Source organism: Struthio camelus, chromosome 11 (genome assembly GCF_040807025.1).
Source record: "Struthio camelus isolate bStrCam1 chromosome 11, bStrCam1.hap1, whole genome shotgun sequence".
Lineage (NCBI taxonomy): Eukaryota > Metazoa > Chordata > Aves > Struthioniformes > Struthionidae > Struthio > Struthio camelus.
In genome coordinates this window covers 13,674,138-13,694,067 of record NC_090952.1, presented here as the reverse complement: position 1 = coordinate 13,694,067, position 19,930 = coordinate 13,674,138, and the positions used below count along the sequence as shown (strand labels likewise).

The 19,930-nt window shown below is 43.6% G+C and overlaps 1 protein-coding gene across 3 annotated transcripts in view; it reads left to right on the top strand.

Annotated features, from left to right (window-relative positions):
- Window positions 1-19,930, top strand: part of MAMLD1 (mastermind like domain containing 1) — a 276,638-nt gene that overhangs the window by 196,811 nt on the left and 59,897 nt on the right. The window contains exon 1 of one of the 3 annotated variants that reach the window (XM_068957704.1): window positions 19,628-19,926. The exons of the other annotated variants lie outside the window; for them this stretch is intronic. Within the exon in view, the coding sequence (XP_068813805.1) occupies window positions 19,888-19,926 (39 nt within the window). The 5' untranslated portion in view covers window positions 19,628-19,887. Of the gene's footprint in view, window positions 1-19,627; window positions 19,927-19,930 lie in introns of those variants that run through there. 3 annotated transcript variants of the gene reach the window in all.

The following is a 19,930-nucleotide window of genomic DNA, read 5'->3' as shown; positions in this document are numbered from 1 at the left end:
TTGACAGTGACACACATGTGTGGGCTGAAGTTGGAACGTCACCGAGTTTTTAAACTCAACCAGGAAATAGTCTGTTGCTCAGGGATAAAAAACAAATACTATATATTGTAAGGCAGGTAATAGGCAGTTAACAACTCTTCTCCAAGTGCGTGAAAAGCTGTATAATGTTTAGCTTTGAGCAGCTCAAATCTAATTTAGCTTTTTATTTTTATGGGTTTTTTTTTCAACTCGGGGTTTTCAGTCTCTATTTTTAATCCTTTCAGTTAGTGCTTCAGAATCAGAAAGGCAAATATTGACAGGGCTTCACTTTTAGACCCTTGTAACTAAGTAGTTTGAACCTGCAAAGTCTCACGGATTTTTTCACACCCAAGGTAGTTGTTACAGGGTTGGGGGGGTTAGTAATTACAGGCAACAGGGGTTTTTTATTGTTTTTTATGGCTTCTTCTTACACAGGCAGAAGTGTTTTATAAATACACATAGGTGTCAGTCTGTTTGTTTGTTTTTAACCAGTCTTGTTACTAATATTGTAACGTGGTAGCGCTCAGAGATTCCAGTGGGACTAGGGAGCTCTGGTGCCGGCTGCTTTCTGAACAGCCGGGAAGGCTGACCGGAGGAGTCCGTCACCCCGGGTGACAGGCTGGCAGAGCTGCCCTGGCTTACATGGTCGCTCGCCTGCCCGGATGCGGCCGTCGGACAGGGCTCGAGCTCGGAGCTAGCCTCCGTGAGTGAAGCAAAAGTGAGGGAAGTGGAGGTAACAGAAGGGCAAGGGTAACAGTAAGTAAAACCCCAGAGTCGTCGCGTAGGCTCAGTACAGTGCAACTCCCTGGGTCCCAGGCATTTAATCGATAAATGTTCTATGTTACTTGCTACTCTGATGAAAGTCACCTTAAAATAACTTTTATGAGTACGTAACCATGGGAAAGTGAAGTAAATCATGCAAAAACTGTGACAAATGGATTTGTCCGTACTGGGGGATGGAGTCGTAGAAGGCTGTGGCTTTATAAATATGAAAAAAAGGCAGAATCCACAAGTCTTCATTGTTCCCTTGTGCTGGCTGTTTCTGAGTTGTCAGCATTTCTCAACATTTGGGAGAAGGTGACTGTAAGTTACAATGCGTTAGTAATTGGTATGGTCTCCAAATAAAGATGGCTAAATCAGTTTAAGTGATGCTGGCACCTCTCCAAGGAACCCTCTTTGTATCTGACACGTTTGCCACTCACTTCTTTAAGGAACAATTAATATTGTATATTGCTGCTTTTTTCCCCCCCTCTTTGGGACGAGCAGCAGTGTAACTCGTTACAGAGGCTTCCTACCTGATGTTCCAGTTTGACTTGCTATGCGGAAAGCCAAAAAAGTATTTTCAAACTGAAGGAAGAAGACGACACACCAAGGTTTTGCGCCGGACTGTTTTATATCAATATTGATTTTTTTTAAGGGGGTTTGTGTTATAAAGAGGGGGCTTTTATCCCCCTGAGCTCTTTGGCAATTATCTTCCTGCCATAAATGTTGATATGCACATAATGGATGTAACTAAAAAATCTCCTTATCCAAGCAGAAAAGGCCGACTGTTTGTTGGAGCAGATAGAGTGCTGAGAGTGTGAATAGACAAACCCATATGTCGCTGGTGAGAGAGATAAATGATGGACGAACAGGAGTTGGTTACTATGGATCAGCACAATAAACCAATTCCCGTCATACACCTCTCTTAATAATATACCAGTTTCAATGCCATTGACGGGTAACCTAGGTAGCACCAGTCAACTGTAAGTTTTTCAACTGTTCTTTTATACATCTCAAAGAACAGTTGGGACTGTTCTAATTTTTTCAGATGTTGAGTGCTAAAATTATGCAGGACTTCCTTTCTTGCCAGTAATTTTGAAGGGGAACTTTCAAACATTGCTGTAAAATGCCAAATGCATAAGATACTGTTGTGTAGTCATAATGAGTTTTGCTTTGTTTAACCTGTAGCAAGGGTGCCCTCAAAAAGGCTAACGCTTAAAAAATCTCTGAAGAAACTGTTTAGGCATCTAGCACTGCCCTCGTTGGTGTGGTTTCTGAGTGGATGGGATGCTGGAATGTACTGGAATATTGTTCTTTTTAGCTGAAAATAGCAAAAAAACTCACACTACTGTTTAATCTTAAAAACTCTGCAAAATAGGCAGTGACCAATAATACAATTTTGACTTTCTGTACCCCATTTCAGAGCTGCCAGCAGCTCAGGGGAAACTTTGCAAAACAGCCAGTGCTTGCATCATGCTCTTCTTCCCGTGTTATTATTACTGCCAACACTTTGCACAGAAAATGGAAACGTTTGTCACTTAAAGGTTTCGCTTCATGCCCCTCTCTTCTGCTGGATATTTTTCATTGCAGTTTGCTGCAATGTGTGGTTTGTGGACCACGCCGTTAGCTCTGCTCCTGAAGACGGTGTGTCTCAGGGTGATAGCCAGAGCAAGGCCCATGGTTCTTGGGACACAACTCCATCGTTTTCAAAGTCACCGATTGTGCCAATGCAGCGCGATGCCATCAGAGAGGGGATACAACTGGCAAATGTGCAATGAAGAGTCTTCATTCTTCTTGGGAAGCCTCCTCACTCATAATAAGTTTGTTTTTTTTTTAATGAAAAAATGTATTACTGAGTAGTTCCTTTGCTCCAAGAGGAAAATATTTGCCTTGCATAACGTTTCCCATGCAAAGTTGCAGTAGCTCTTTCTGGAGTAGTCTGCTTCGTTGTGCATCTGGGATGAACCAAAGAGCGCTTGCTCAGCAGTGTAGGAGGCGTGTGGACCACTCATTATCCTGCCAGCGGCCCAAGCTAGCCGTCCTTTTTCATTTTATAGGAGATGAGACTCCAATTTGATTGTAGGAGTAAGGGCTGGAGGATCAGGCCCGTGAGTAGGCAAGGGGGATTATTCCGCGCCCCCCACCCGCCGCGGCTCCTCTTGCCGGTCGGAGGGAATGCATTCGCAGCGGGACGGGGTGAAGGATATTGTCAGCGCCGGCTGAGTTTTTGCTGGCGTGGGGGAAGCGCTGCGCCCGCAGGACAGAGCGGAGGAGAGCGTGGGGTGTTGCGTCCGCGCGGTGGCCCACGCCACGGTCCCGCCGGACGGCCCTGGCGCCGTGGCCGCGCGGAGGCGAGGGTGGCACGCGGAGAGCTGCGGGGCTTCCCGCGCGCCGGCGCCGCTCAGCTGTGCAATAAGCCGAGGGGCTCCCCGGTGCGGGGCCGGCCCCAGTGACCCCCTTGGGGAGCGGGTGGCCGTGCTGGGGGCGTCACTCATCACCGCCCGCGCCCTGGCCCAGGGGAGGTGTCGGATTATGGCTTGTTGGAATGTGCTTCCCTTTCCCCTGCGAGGGACTTGGCAGTTTTATTGATAAAGAAGCGTTACATAAGTCCCCCATCAGGCATGTCCTAATTTGTTAATAATTGATGATCTGGGTCGTACAGAAATACCAGTGTTGTTAACGCACTCCCACACAGATCTGCCATCTCAGCGAGCCCCGCGTTTTGCTTTTACTTTAATTGTAATATAGGTTTTGTGTAGGGTTTGTTTTGTTTTGTTTTGTTTTCTTTTGTTTTGGGGTGGGGGGAGGATTTTACCTGCTGATTTAACAGCAGCTGCCTGTTGTACTCTCCCGTCCGGGGGCTCAGTGTGTTGCAGGCGTGATCTAGATTACCTCCGCAGGGGAGGGTGCTAGCTGTGGTGGGGTTTCACCCCGTGCCAGGCAACGTGGCAGCCGCGCTAGCCCGGGGGGAAGCCACTTTTTGGCACCTTCCACCTTCAGAGGTGGCCCGTTTGCCGAGCAGGACGGAGGCCGCGCGGTTCGTCAGTGCTGCGACCCCGGAGCACTTTTGGGTTGAAGAACCGCTCTTCGGTTTCTCCCCTTCTGATAACAAGTCATGTTGTTGGCATGGATTTCAAAACTGGCTAATGTTGTGGTTCCACGCCTACGCAGGTCAGGCAGGCACGCGCGACGCAGGAGTACGTAGCGGAGAGCATCAGCGTCGGGTGGCCCTGTCTTTTGTTTTGCGTTGGTTTTCCTTCACTATTGTGCGGAAGTTTCTGTTTCTCCAGAATTGACCGCTCCCGAACGGATAGCAGGTTTGGAAGTTAAATTTACCTAAGTCATACGTAGTTACTGTTTTCAAAACCGCACAGTTACACTGCGGTGGACAATGAAATCTATTGCTTGCATTAAAATCGGAAGCAGAAGGGCAACTTGCTAGTGGTGTTGTGAAATATAATGCCGTCGTGCACTTTTATTAACATCCAGAGGTTGATTAGCCGGTGGCTGGGGGCCTGTTCTGCTGCGTACAGGCCTGTTCTTAATTTCAAGTTGTTGGTCCCGATCAGGCAGTTTGTGTCTGCAGCGGCAATTGCTCCGAGCTCCCCGTCAGGTTTGTCCCGAGCCTGAGGTTGGCGGCGTTGGCCAGCCAAAGGCCGACTCTGACTTTGCAGCGTTCCCCCGTTGGCTGGGTTGCGATTGCGATGCGCTTGCCGGTCTCGCCTGTTCTTTGTGCCTGATTCTGAAAGACTGGCAAGCTTTTGCTGTGTTTTCTGAAGAGGGCCCGGCTCTACTAAGCTGCCTGTCTGTCAGGGATTAATTTAACCTCTAATTACTACATTTTCTTCACAGTTTGCTGCACATGAGCGTGTTACAACAAAAGCACAAAGAAGTATGTCATTTTATTTAGCCACTATTCTGAAATTAATTTAGGGTGTGTAGAGTCAGATCTGACGCACTTGGTGTTAAAATAATTGTGCTGGCATTAGAATTAAAGTACATAATCTTGTTGTTTCTAATGATACAACAGTACCAGTGTAAATAGTGTTGTTAACTTGTTAGTTGTAGCCACAGTAATAGAAATGATATCTAGTGACAGAGAAGTACTCAAACGATCATCTCATAAAAATTCCCCCAAAATAATGCATGGTCCCTGCTTGATACCCATCTGCCATTTGGGGTTAGGATTAGGTGTCTATGAGTATTTTATTGTTTTGTGGGTTTTTTTTTTAAAGGTCTCCCAATTTGCAATGAACACGCTTTTAAGGTGGCTTGGGTTTCTTCCAGCCAGGATAATGATTTCTGATTTCTTTTTTTTTTTTTAAACATACGGCATCTCGGGAACAATACAAAAGGCCATATGTCCTCTTCTGTCTGCTCATGCTGACATCAGAAATACAGTGTTTCACTTTGCATTGAGAGTAGTTTATAGTCTTGAAGGAAGGGAGTCTGGTTTTGTGATGAATCATGTTTACGAGTTTCTTCTTTTCAAGTTCTGTGCTCCGTAGTATTTACAATAAAGATATTTTCATTTGAATTGAGAAGGTTTGCACGGGGAAATGCAGCCTATCTGCAGTTTTGATTTAATTAAAAGAACTTTTGATTTAATTAAAAGAACCGTTGTTACATGATGTAGTAGCTATCTTCTGGTTCCACCCTCTGTCCATCACCTCTGAGCAGACTTTCTGAAATTACTTTGAAAATGTGATTTCTCACATAGGGCTGCATCTGGAAAACTGTTGGTTATGTGTTGCTGATTTATTTCTACTGGAAACAGAAGACCAGTTGTTTATTTTTGGGTCATGCATTCAAATTGCAGTATGGGCCCAACTCAGTGATCCTATATCAGTAAAAACTGTTAACTGCACTTGATGGGAAAACTTCCCCAAAGATTCCCCAAGGTCAGACAGGACGCAGTTACGGAGTCAAATCTTGTAGTCCCTTTCTCAGAAGGTGAATCAATGTGGCATCGTTATCTGGGCTTGTGACAACAGTGACACAGGATTGCCAAAAAGACTAATGGAAAGAGATGGATGATTGATTCTCTTTACAATAGTGGATCACGTTATTTCTCAGAATTCCCGAATTGCTACCAGTTATTACAATTATTTACCCTAGTAGCTTCTAATCTAGGAGTAAACTGAGTATAAATTAAGATCAAGTGCTATAAGGGGCTGGATGGTTGAATGTATTGACAATGAGGTATGGAAACCCTTCTGCTGATGAGCAGTTACGTGCCGTGGCTGTTGGAGAGCTGGTGTGAAGTGAGCTGTAGGGCCCTGTTCTGATTTTTAGTGGAAGTGAGTTTTCATGTAACAATTTGGAGGTTTCCTAAGGCAGAAGCCAAGCCTGAAAAATGCCTGCTCCAATTTCAAAACCGTCAAATTTTTTTCACGGGGTGTGAATATCTACAGCGCCATAGGCCTCCAGAGGTGGAGGTGATTTTTGGAGTAAATAGTTCCCAGCTTCTTACTTGTGCATTATAAAACAAGAGGAATGGTGCTTTACATTAAAGATGTTTAGTGTGAAGGCTAACTAGTTAAAGTATTTTGTAAAGCAAAAGTGCTTATTACTAAACTGAGGTCTTTGGGATCTTTTCACACGGTCAGAAATTATATTCAGAATAAAGCCAGCTGTATCTTATTTTAAGGCCCCTCAATATGAATGATTTTTTGTTTTATTTGTGTGTTTTGGCTATAACACTCTTACCTAAAGCAAATGGATTTTTTTCTTTTATGGACAGCACATCATAGTATCTTCCTTTTTGCTGAAACTCTAGAATTTGATATAGGATGAAAGAGAAGATGTTTAAAGGCAAAAATGGCACCTACATTGAGGCATGTGTTTTATTTCATTCCCTGTCACAGATATTAATGGGTTAAGTTTTGGGCAAAGGTAAACAAATGATTCTTCTACAAAGACATTTGTCCTATACAGTTCCACTCAGACGCGAGAAGCTGTGACCCCATAGAGTAGCTTCTTAGAGCAGTATTCTTAGTTTAAGAATAATTGTCAAACACTAACCTGATGTGATCATCAGAATGGATGCTCAGTATAATTTCATTTTGTTCTGACTAGTTACTTTCAATCTTCCTAGGATTTTCACAGCTCCAAATTTATATATGGAATCATTTCTGAATTTTTTCAGTATTTCACTAACCCAGTAGATCGTGTTCGTTGTCAGGTACTTTTAAGAACTTCACCTTTCCTTGCTCCTTTAACTTACTTATTTCCTTAATTAACTCTGTTAATTTAAGTAAAGTCACCAAGAGTGAAAAAACCCCAAGTATATACAATACCGCAGTCAGAAATACAGGCGAAAGGTTTTGATCTCTGACTGCCAAATGGTGACTCATTAAAAAGGAATTTTTGTTCCTCCCTTTTCAAAGGGTTACTCGCTATCAAGCAGTAAATATCTAGTTTTGATGCTACTGCACTGAAATGCCTGAAATTGATGGTGTAGTAAGACCAAACTCTTAAAGAATATTTGATCACAGGTTCCATGAAGATTTATTTTATTGTTTTTCTCTACTCAAAAACCTGTTGGAATTTCTTTAAGTATAGTCTAAAATGAAATATATTTGCTTTTTCATAGTGGAGGACCCTGTCCGTACTTCAAGGGGTGGGTCATTCAAATTATTTTTGAATATACAGGGCCATGCAAAGCACTATTTGTTTTCTAATTTTTGTATTGGTAGCTCCAAAGATGTTGGAGTTTCTGTATATTGAAAAAAAAATCTCTTTATTGTCCACAACCAAGGTTGTGTGCTAAGCATTTTGTAATGTTTCATTGCATAAATTGTACTGAAGAAGCACTGTCAAAATCCAATCAAAGGAGTGCCCTTTTTCTCAATTTCCGTATTATTCTTGACTCTCTGAGCTATCTCCTTTGTCTTCCTCTTCTTACCTATTGGCCCCATTGAATGGAAGGGTGGGAAGGGGAGTGTGAAATCCTCTGTCTCAGCCCCTATTCTTATTCACGGGTTGGTTGGTTTGAACTTTACATAGCGTTGGAAGGATGTTTTCTTGGTTGCAGCAACTCTCACGTTTGACTGGAAGCAGAACGAGAGTGCGTGTGAGCTTTTCAGTCTTCATCAGGAGTGAACCTTGGTCCCTGATCCCAGAAGGTAGATCAGCCTTAATTTCAAGTGAAAGTCCTGCATCCTCAAATGACTTCTCATGTCATTTAGAAGTTCAGTATTCTTTCGCGTTCGAGAGATATAGATGTGGAGAATCTCAAGTTCAGGGCAAGCGTGAAGCATGCAAGGGAAAATGTAGACTTTTTTTCTGATGCCTCTTTCCCCTCCCCTTCAGGGCTCCTAAAGTCTGTCAGCTGTAATGGAGCGATTTGATTACTTTGTAGTGTTAAACTAAAAGAATAAATCTAAGCGCCTTGGGAATGGGGAACCAATCCAGCAATCAGAAGCAAACAAGTTAATAAACGTGAAGCATTTCTGCACGATGCTGCTGCAGAAACGCTTCTTCCAGAAAGGCTGGGGGGCAGCCGTGGCTATTGGACCAGTCAATTAGTGTAAGTGTGTTCACTATACTCAGCGCCATTAATTGAATGCTCTGGGGTGCTCTCAGCGTTTTGAAGGAGAAGTGCACGTCTTCTGTTGGTTATAAATTATGAAAATCTTGCATGTCGCAGGCTGAACCATTTACTGCATCCCGCCTTGCTTCTCTGTCACTCTAACATACGTGTTTTATACCTGGAAAAAGCTTGACTTGGGCAGTCTTAATGGGGCTTTCTTTAAAATCCTTCTGGTTGTAAACATCTTCTACAAACTCTTTTTTTTCCCCTCTTGATAGCACTTCTCTCCCCTCACCCTGCTCCCCAAAAATCTAGCCAGATAGAGAGCATTTGAACGACTCTCCGTGGAGATGGTTTAAAACCCAAATCAGCCGCTCTGAATAGGTTCAGATGCTCGCATGCCAAGCTACGTAGAGTCTGGAGACGTTTCTAAGCGTGCTTAGAAATGTTGTGAGCTACAACAGTACACAGTGCTGGAGCGTAGGAAAACCCCCGGTACTTGCCTGATTTTGGATGTTGTTACTTTGTGAAGCTAAGGTGTGAATTAATTATTGGAAGTCTTATGTAAGCCCGTAGCTTTAATTTTATCGTATCTAAGAATGGCAGCAATGGTGAACTATGGGGTAAGTGACAGATACTGGCTGCCTGCCAGTCCTCCTTTTGGAGCATCTATATCGGTAACTACGTGTCTAATATTTCATAATTTAAAATGGTCGCCCACTTTACACCTTCAGCTAATCTGCAGGCTGTCCCTCCGCTGGTGTGTGCGCTGGCAGCAGAAGCAGATCTAGGCCTCATACGAGGACCGTGGAAAACGTGCCGCTGAACGGTTTGCCACCTGCTGCCCGAAACGTAGTGCCGCAAAGTGTTACGCTTCGCATGGGACTTCAGGCTCGATTCGCTGAGACTGCCCTGCTGTTGCGCCTTCGCAGTGCGTGCGGGCTAAGGTGGCTGAGGTGGCCTCTCTTTCCAGGCCAGACGTGTGCATTGGTCGGACAGGTTGAGCAGTAATACGCAGTGGTCGTTTCCTTTCTGAAGACAGCTCTGTGCCCGTAGTACGAGTTGTTTGTCCGTATGCAGCGCCGGAGACAGGCCAGGAGGCAAACTCCCTCTGCGCCCCTCAGCGCTTTCCCACACAGCAGCTGTCTTTATCTCCGTCGTGCTTCATAAGTTTGTAGCTCTTGTTTTCTTCTTATGCTTGCTTTCGTACCTTTGTTTTCGTTGCTCTGCTGGAGAAATTGGCCTCTTTCAGCAGCAGTTCAGCAGTGCTCCGGGGAGCTGGCCTCGCGTTGCCCTCCGCAGAGGCAGGGAGGCTGTTACGGAGGGCCAGCACAGAGCAGGGAGCACACCTCTGATTGCCCTGTGGCCGCTGGCATTTGTTGGTTTAGTTTATTAGGAGGATTTTTCTCTGGGCAAGCTCGGTGCTTGGGCAGCCCAGCTACTGAACAGCAGACCAAAGCATGCAACTGCTTTTTCGTGTGCAGCTGCAATACAGGCTGGTTGGCATCAAGCCGGTGCTCATGCTGGGCCAAAAGTCAAGGTTTGTCCACACGGCTGTCCTAGCTGTGTAAATGCAGAAATAGGGAAGACAGCTTTCCCCTAGCTTGCTGCCCGCAGAATAGCTATGGTTGCGTGAGCAAAGTTTGAGCTGCAAGACTGGCTTAAAACAGTAAGTAAATGATGTGGCACATGACCCACTTGGAGCAGCAGAAGTGCCCAGAGCAGCTGCCAGCCTTACCTGGGCCAGCACCAGGTCCGTGCGCGGGGCTGCCGAAGCAGCACCCATTGCAGGGCCCCGTGCCTCCGTGTGCCGTGCAGCTGGCTCCAGAGATCAAGGGAGCTTCCTACAGAAGATGTTTTCCTAACGGAAATGTGGGGACTAACGCTGGCCTTAAATTCTGTCAACCTAAAGAGACAGTCGTGTCCTGTTTTACAGCTGGCACTGAAGCATTGTGGCTTCTCCAAAGGAAGGAGATGTAATTCAGGGTATATAAAGGCAGAAAGGAAAGAAAAAGATTCTTTAGTTCTCTTTGAGATCTTTTTTCACATGTAGAAAAAATGAGACACTCTACATTTCATTACTGAATAGGAGCTGATTTACAAGTGTGCATGTGCTAAGATGAATGTATATGGATGAACTCTTACAGTTTCCTCCATGACCGTGTTGTAAATGGGCTTTACCAGTTTGATGGAATTCATGCTGCGACACTGTGCTATCTTTTGAAATGGGACCATCATCCTTCTTATGATCTCCTAAAGGCTAGAAGGCTGATTAACATGGAAATTCTTGATTAGCTTTAATTTGGCTAGTCCAGGAAAGTATAGTTGTTGAATTACACAAAGAACGACTTTAAACACGGATCCAAAGCAGTGTGCTGGAGATCCTGTTGGTGGGTGTGGTGACTATGATTAATATTTACTTGATGCCTTTCATCTCGCAAGTACTTTACACTAAACAAGCATTTCATCTTCACAGAAGATGTATGAGTTAGGTGAAGTAAGTTTTACTGTCTCTGTTTTACTGATGAAGGCGGAGAGACTAAGGCAAAGAGATTAAAGTAGCTTGCTCATGGTTACAAAGAAGGCTAGTGCTAGGCTAGAACTGCGTAATTTCTGCTTTCTGTTTCTGTGTCCAGGCTAATGTCTCTTCTTTGTAAGAAGAAGAAGTGAGAGAGGCTTTTGAGTAAGGAAAGTAAGGAAATCACGAAGAATTTAGTGAGGCAACTGAGCAGGTGACTGCAGTGGCACCTGAGGCATTTACGGAGGTGTTCTGCTGAACTGGTGCATGGTTTTCCTCCTCTGACAGTGCAGTTTCTTGTTCAACGTTATGGCTGTATCACCGTAGATTTCTGGTGGCATTTCAGAGCATCCACAGATCTTTTCTTAGGCTATAGAGTACTTCACTTTAACCAGTGGCCCAGTTGGACTACTGGAGACATAAGCATATGTAGAGATTTCTGAAGAGTAAAAGAATTTCTGCTGGGGTAAATATGATGAAGCGCATAAATGGTTTTATTCAACCCAACAACTCCTTGAGATGTTCCTTTGAAGACGGAGTAGAATGTGGTTAAATGAGGTTCTTGAATTTCAAACATGCAAGTGGTCTAATTACTACAGAAAAATCATTTGCTTACCTTTGACTTGGATAGGGCTATTTGTAGAGCTCAAGTTAAGTATATGCTAAAGTGTAGTGCTGAATCAGGGCCTTAGGTAGCAGCAAAGGCTGCATCACCCTGAGCTGCAGGCTGGTGGAGTGTCTGTTGAGGGCCCAAAGGTAGTTTTTGGTTTTAGAGAACTTTCTATCAAGATGAGTCAGTGGACGAAGCTTAACATCTGAGAAAGTTTTTATCTGAGGAGGCATCTGAGCTTTCGAAAGAGAAGCCTCCTTCATAGCCCGGTACGAGTGGTGCGCACCCTTGCTCGGCTCGCGTGGCGTGCTGAGAGTCAGGGACAACTCACCGGGGCAGGCGAGCCTTCCCAGCTGGGGCGTCCCTCCGTGCCTGGGAGGGCCAGGGCTTTCTAGTCCTTCCAGTCCCATGCTAATGCCGACACACAAGATTGTCCTCGCCTAAAGCTGGAGCCTGCTTGGAGATGGTAACTGTAGAAGCCACTTCACTTAGTCTAGATTTGACTATGAGTTCAGTCTCCTGTTTCAGGTGGAGTAACGATTTCTGCGCTGTGGTGAGGAATCACTCGGTGAGAGCAGAGCAGTGCAGCCCTACTCTCGCTGTAAGGCCATGGTTCAAAATGTTTAATTACTTGTTTCGAAACGGTGGCCCTTCTCCTTCGAGAAAGGAATGATGTATCAGCAAAAGCTGGCCAAATTGATGTAGCAAATCAATTCTATGGTAATCCGTTTATTTAAACTTTGGTACTTAATTTTATAAGCTCTCCTCAAGTGTTCCTGTGCTCCCGTTCATTAGCCGGTATTCTTTTATGCTACTGCTTGGAGGTTTGCACTGCAGATAGCAAAATGGCCAGCACATGTCACTCCAGACTGCCTCTAAATGTAATTCAAGCAGGTCTGCAATAATAGCGCTAAAAGAAGAGCTATTTAGCGGCATTATTAATGGGCAAAGAGTTCAGGCAGGATTATGAAAAAGTAAATTTTTATTAAGAGTGGAGGAGCTAGAAGAATGGACTGATTGCCCTGAGTCCTCCGGGCCCTCAAGCAATCAATTTCCCTTTCTAGTATTCAGTTACTTGCTAATTGTATTGATTTTTATCAAATATGTGTACAAATCAATTTTATATTTTAGTGCTGTTAAAAGCTTCCTTCCGTCCTTGCAGACAATGGTGCTCTGATCCTTCTCATTGTCTTCTTCCTTTATTTTTATTTTTAATGCTTTTTATCTTAGGCATGTTTTCTTTAGATTGTGACTTTGGCAATTTAACTGGGTGGGGATTTTACATAGGTGCTTGGAGCTGGAGGGAATAAATAGACATACCTCGCTTGGACAAAAACTCTGCGAACACAGTGGAACTGTCTGCTTGAGTAAAAATTGCAGGAAAGGGATGTGTTGTGTCATAAAATAGGTGGATACAAGTGACCGTATAGTGTGACCCCCTGAAGAGCAGGAAGCACTGCTAGCCCAGGAGATGAATTGTGTTGCAGAAAGATTGTAACCAGAAACAAAGAGTGGGATAGTGCTGAACATGACGCACTGTTGTTGAATAAACATGAAAATGGAGTCAGGGTGACAAAAATCAAACTCCTAAAATAATACAGGCTCTTTTATCGGCACCAACTTCATCATTTCTGAAAACTGAGTAGCTCATGCACTTAAAGTAAAGTGGTTGCTGGAGACGTCTCAAAGCAAAGTAAATGTATTGAGCTCTGAACAAAATAAAACAACGTTCTCCATTTGTGTTTGTTTATGCCCGTGGCGGTTTAAATTGTTCCTGTCAAACTTACCTATTTTCTAAGATAGCGCAGGCTCTCGCTCTCTTCTGAATGTAAGTTACACAGTTTTGAGTTGAGGAGGAGATCACTGGCTTTCGGTGTAAGCCAGAGGAATTGACTCTCATAATTGAAATGTTTGGGGTATGTATGGTGCTGTCAGTTCCTGTGTGATAGACTTTGAACTTTTAATGGTGTGAGCCGTAGTCATGAGAGCAAGGAGAGGTAGAGCTCTGCTGTTTCGCTTGCCACTGACTTAATATTATACTGCTCAGTTTATGATGCTGTTTTTTTTTTCTGCTGTTTTTGCCAACACACTTACACAAACACTGTTATCCTCTTTCTTCAGGAGGGAAGAGTTGTGCTAGCAAGTATCCAGGTACATACGCATACCCAATAAAAGTACACTTTTCATTACAAAAATCTAATATAATGGCAGAAACTTAAAGCGTGTGATATTTTACTTTGACCACTTTCATTTTGCCCTTTTTTTGTCCTCTTCCCTGGTTCTGCTGCTGTTTCTTTATTAAATAGCAATGCCAGCAGAGAAATCCAGTAAGAACCTGCCCGTCTGGCCTGGCTGCTCCACCGAGCCGTGGTGCGGTGGTGTAAGAAGACATATCCAGACCCTTCCACGCGCTGCGAACTGTCTCGCCGGCTTACAGGGCGCTGAGGTGTGCAGGGTGTGTTCTCCCCGGAGCCGGCGGCGCCCACCTGGGAGAGGGGCAGGCGCCGTTCCTCCGTTGACCCGCAAGGTCGCTGGGCTGCCTGGCTGCCGCAACAACTTTCCTTGCTGCTGGGCGTCTGACGCGCTTTCCCGTGCAGTGCAGGCACCTCGACCGTCATCGTCGGGGCAGCGTTTTAAAAGCAGTTAAGAGGGACCAGCCTCGCTGCCCTTTGCTCTCCGGGTGCAGCGCGAGCGGCAGCCCGGTCCCCGCCGGAGCGCGGCTGGACGTATCCTGCTTGTGTGAACGGCTGGGCGCCCCGGCCGCTGGCGGGGAGGCAGCCTGCGCCAGCGTCGCCTCTGGCTTTGGCATAACCTTGCCAACTGCGAGCACATTTTTGTCATTAGGTTTATACGGCACCTCAGGTACGAGAAATCGCGGGCTGGATGAGCTATACGAGGGGTCGTTATAACCCAGGGAAGATAAATGTACCGGTTCTGCTGGAGGCTGTCCTCAGGCTGTTTGTTATGTGTCTCTGACACTGTCACTACATCACACACTTCCTCGATGGCCGCATTAGCCTACGAGCCTGTCTAATGGGATCCTCCGCGGCCGATTCCGGCTTACCCTGACCTACTTCTTTCTTGTGTCCCAGCAAGCTGTCAGGAGCTATCAGAGCACTGGGAGCTGAAATAAACACTCACTGAGGGGAAAAGCAAGGCTGTCTCTAGTGAATTTAATTAGCTTTGTTTAACTGGCTTGTTTGCTTTGTAAATCACATCATTTTTAGTCAAAATTAAGGGATAAAAAAAATCTGTAATTAAAATCAAATGATGCACGACCTTATTAAAAGTCAAGGGTTTTGAAAGTTCAGTACAAAAAGTCTTTGAGGTTGTAACACATTTGCAGTGGTCTGAATATTTTAGGGGGAAGATGAATAAATTTGAGATGTTTTTTGCTTTCGTGGTCTTCAGACAGGGGCCAGCCTATTATTATTGAGTCGATATCTTTACTTTTCCTGGAATTTGAAAAAAAAAAAACCACTGCTTTTTAGAATTAAGAATTGAGTCTTTTCATTGAGTGTTGTAAGCTTCCTGGATAAAATTTTTAAATCCAAATAAAGGCTTTTAATGCTTCTTTCTATCCTATGGCCTTAGCATTAGTATATTATCCCACTGTTATTGGAGGCCGTGGTTAAAACGCGGCTTCCCTTTGCACTTCTCTTGTGGTTTTGAGCGTTAGCACAGAAGCCATTGTAATTTTGGCTCTGCCGGCAAATGAAGCACTGACTTGCTCATCGTTGGGCTGAATTTGAAAGTGCTTATAGTGTTTTTATCGGACATACGTTCCATCTTTCAGGTGCTTTACTGTAGTTCAGTGTGTGGTGCATATTTCTTCTAACAATGGATGTTCTTGCTCTTGTCAGCATAGGGTCTAATCCTCTTGCTGCTGAAAATGATAAAAGTCCTGTGAATTCCTAATATGTCTTATCACATCTGGCTAAAATACAAAACATATGACCCCAAATTCTGGTTCTTCCTCAGCAGAAATACGTTCTTTCCTTGCCTCCTGCATACATATTTATAGATCCTCCTGAATACGTGGTTTATAGAAATATACTCATGCTTGTGCTGAGCTGCAACGTGAACAGAAAAAGATTAAGGAACCACTGAGAAAGGAATGGGTATGGATAAACTTGCAGCATTAATGCAAGGCGAAAATGACTACCCAAGAGTATGAAAGGAATTCAGAATCTGTCTTACAAAGCAGCAGTCCGTCTTCCAGGCCTTTGAAAAGCATGCAAAGTTGGTCAACCCAGAGTACCCCAGCAAGAATTATTTATGGTAATAATTTCATTGAGGAGCATAATGAGCAGCCTGTTTACCCAGTGACTTCTGGGTAACTCACTGACTTACTGATCACTGCAAGATTTCAAAGAAGGGAGGGAGAAATGTTCTGTCCTCAGGGTGCGTGTCCACTGGGCTGTGCATGGGACAGGACTTTGGGGGTGGTCGGGGATGGAAATTGCAGAGAAGTCTTACCAAAAGAAACACACAGAGAGACTTTAATAGTTTTACAAAATCAAATCAAAACAAAAATAGCCAGGTGAGTAAGCTAAACCAGCATTAGTCTGCTGAAGTCAGGTGCATTAAGTTTTCTGATCTACAGTAGTAAGGGATCAGGCAGAGAAAGCTGGGACATCCCAGCTGAAGAATTCACATATCTTAAATGTCTCAACTAAATGGAGAGCAGAAAAAAAAGTTAAGTATTATACATTTTGAAACTTTGCTCACATGCTGCTGCTTTGCTGCATCCTGGTTCTCCCTTGTGGATTGAGGTCTTAGGTATTTTTGGCTTCTGTAGCCGAGATGTGAAGAGTGGGAGGGATAAAAGTACTTCTCCTAGGTCACTGCTCTGGAGAAGGTGGATGAGGTGGATATAGAGGAGCTTTTACTGTGGGCATGGAAGTAGACATGTTAGATAATGGGTTTTTTATCCCGGGAGTGGGATAGACTTTCCTGATCTGACCCAGTGTGAAGAGCAAGAAAAACTTGGTGACCTTAATACCCTAGCAGGAAGGTGAAGGATAGAGCAGTGAGATAATTGTGGAGTTACGGCTAAATTGTCAGTTGTATCCATTATCTATTGGATGTGGCTTGCTGCAGCTGAGAACCGATCTAAGGAGAAAAAAAAAAAACGAAAAAAGAGGGAGACTTCTGCACTGTGGGAAAACAGGAATTTAGTGTGTTTAGCAACAAAGCTGATTAACAGATGTGTGTCTGTCACCGCTGTGATAGCGCTACAGTAACTCTGTTCATCTCGTCTTGACACCAAGACGAGATCTTGGTGTAAATCTGGAGCAATTTTGCTGAACGGTGCCTGTCCCTGCCTCTCCCGCTGCGCCCAGAAAGCGCCCGTCGTGTTTTGGGCACCGCCGTAGTCTCAGTAACAAACGCTGCTCGTACTTGGCTGAGGTTGGTTTGTTAAATGATGCTTTGCTTAGAGGACGCGGAAAGGGGCAAACGTTCAGTAAGACTTGAGTCGTTTAACTTAAATCAACCTCCTCCTACCCGCTATTGACATATCAAGAGAACCAATGAGGCATGTGTAATTACACATGCGCTGAGTTTACAATTAGTCTGCAGACAGAGATTTTTTTTCTTCTTCTGACGCAGCGAGGAAAGATTTGATCCTGCAAGAGGTCTTATTAGCTGTAATACGATAAGGTTGGGGTTTTTTCATTTGAAATGTAAGTGGATGTTTTTATCTTCTAGGTCAAATGATTTAATCTGATGCTCTAATGTTACATGGTTTAGCAATCCTTCTGCTCCCCTTCTGCCTATAATAAGTGACAGAAGTATGGCTTTGTGCTTGATAAATGGGTTAACAGTATTCACAAGGCAGGTAATAGAAATCCATATTAATAGGTGGAAATTGGCTCTTGATGCCAGGCAGGAGAGTCTAATGAAAGTATTGTTTTAGCTTCCAGCTTCTTTGGAAGCTGAAAGCTAAATGCCTGTATTACATTCTTATTACCTATTTATCACACCATATAGCTGAGTGGATGTTTATTAAATTACATTCATGTTTAATGCCTGTTTGTATACTTTACACTGAACGTGTTCTCAAAGGAAAATTTCTGGAAGCATTTCAGAAATGCACACTATTTTCCCATTCTCTTTTTATAAAGTAAAACCATTGTTGCCAGCTATCAGTATACAACTGGCTTGGAAATTTATTGTTTTCTGCTAAGCTGTAAGAACCAGCTAAACCTACTCTATCTAATTTAGAAAATAAATATTTAAAAATCTGAAAAACACACTGTGTTCTTGGGTAGCATTGATTCTGTTCTAGTCTTTAAAAATACCCAAGATCCCAAGAGCTGGGTTTACCTAGTTTCAGCTTTAATTTAGCATTAAATTGCTTCATCAGGGATTTTATATATGACCTTCTGTATGTTTGTGATTCTTCTGAGAATATTTAAAATAGTACTGAATACTATCAAACATATGAAATTAGGAGCCTGTTTATCCTCTCCCTACTTATGGTGCTTCTCCAGTTTTGCATTGATATTTTCTTCTTAAGCAGCACTTTCAAGTCATTCTATCTAGATTTAAAAAAAATACTAGAACAGCACAGTGCAAATATTCCCACACTTCTCATACCTGGCAAGTGGTGGGGTCTCAAGGGCTTTGGCAAGTTCTGGGAGGAAGAAGAGGAGGATGAGCAGCCGGCTTGCCTTCCCCCCCCCCCGCCCCCCCCATATGAGCCCCAGCGCATGGTCCCTGCTGGGCACTGTACCTGCGCAGCCTGGATGGGAGATGAGACGCTGTCGCTGCCCCAGGTCCCTGGCGGAGACTCCAGGGCCCTGCTTGCACCTCTAACACGCGCCCATCACACCGCGTCCTTTCGGAGCCAGCATCTCCCAGGAGGGACCAAGGCTTTTCATCAAAGACTTTGATAGAGCTCGTCTGCTTGAAGTTTAACTTTAGCGGAATATTGAATCAATCCATCAGTATACTCTGTTAAATATTGTCATCTGAACTATGCTTACTTGCTTATATTAAAAAAAGAAAAAAAAAATCCAGAGTTGCTACTTACGTTTCAGCTCTCTGTTATGCAGGTGATAATACAAACACTGTCGGTTCTGTAGTGACCAGGTTAATCACTTAACCATTTTTACTAAAATTTTGCTGCCAGCTCTTCTTTAAAGAGCTAATGTTTGTCACTAGTGGGTCCTTGGCAGGCACAGTGCGCATGCTTTCAAGTTGTGGTGATTGAAAAAATTCTATATAAAAAGGATGTCATGTTCCATTCCTGTCTGATAGCAGTTTACATTATGAATTTCGTAGAACTATTCAAAACACAGTTGTAATAATGCTACCTTTTTTGTAAACGGTCGAGAGACACGTAATAGATCAATCTCCTAGAGTACGTGGACCGTATGAGAAGTAGTATTTGGAACAAATTTTAGCAGGTTTATTCATTGGGTTTTGAAATTTCAGCTGTCTTGAACTGACAATCTGATATTTTAAGAACCACTGCAAGCATCATTTAGATTTTATGTGTATATATAAAAATATGTAAAAAGTTTACGCTCTCTATACGTATAGATAAGGAGCTTCTCTCTATGTATGTACAGAGCGAGCGAGAGAGAGAGAGAGAAACTCCTTGCCTCTGCTAAGCATTTTAGAAGTCATGGGAATAGGCTCTTTAAACTGTTATTCTTTCAGTTTCAATGATCTGAATTCCTTTTCAGTACTTGTACGTCTGCTTTACCTTTGTGTTCACTCAATTTGATAAAAGACTCTATGGACTAATGAGTTTCATTTCTGCTTATGCTTGGTCTCTAATAATTTTCGTTCTTTTGTCTTCTCCTATCTAGATTGATGCTTCAGGATGTTTGCTGCAAATACTGCAGGGAATGATTTTTCTCTTTTCTGTATTTCATTAAAACACTTTACGGTATTTATTGGTTATAGATATTGCAAAACCTTTGAAAATATGGTTCAATTTGAGTCAAAATATCTCTTTAAAAAGTGCACATAGCTTTCTTAAGTCATATTTCTATAAACATTGCAATAGATCCTTTTTCATGTAGTAAAACAATGTAACAGTATTTACGGAGTTGAAGTTTATTGCAAGATTTCCACAGTAACTTCACTATTTCCTGTCCTGTCTTCATTTCTTTTTGTATTCCAGGCGCTCATGATTGACCGCGTTAGGTTTTTTTGTTCAGTGAAGTGCTTTACGATAAGACCTTGGAAGCTGGTGTTTGTGCTGGTCTTGCGTAAGATTTTGCATTTTTTTAATGTTACTATTATCTTGGTCTCCAGCAGTTTGTGCATAGCTGAGCTGGGGGAGCTTGGATTCTGGCTGTGGACGTCAACACGTAGTAGTGCGCGTGAGGCAGAGAGCTTGCAGCTCTTACGCAGAACATAAGAGCAGCTTATGCGACTGCAACCCAGAGCAAAACCACTCGCGAGTTTAGTATGTTTGGATAGGGGATGCACAGGAAAACACACGTCCGAACCCAGCGCTGTCTCGTAA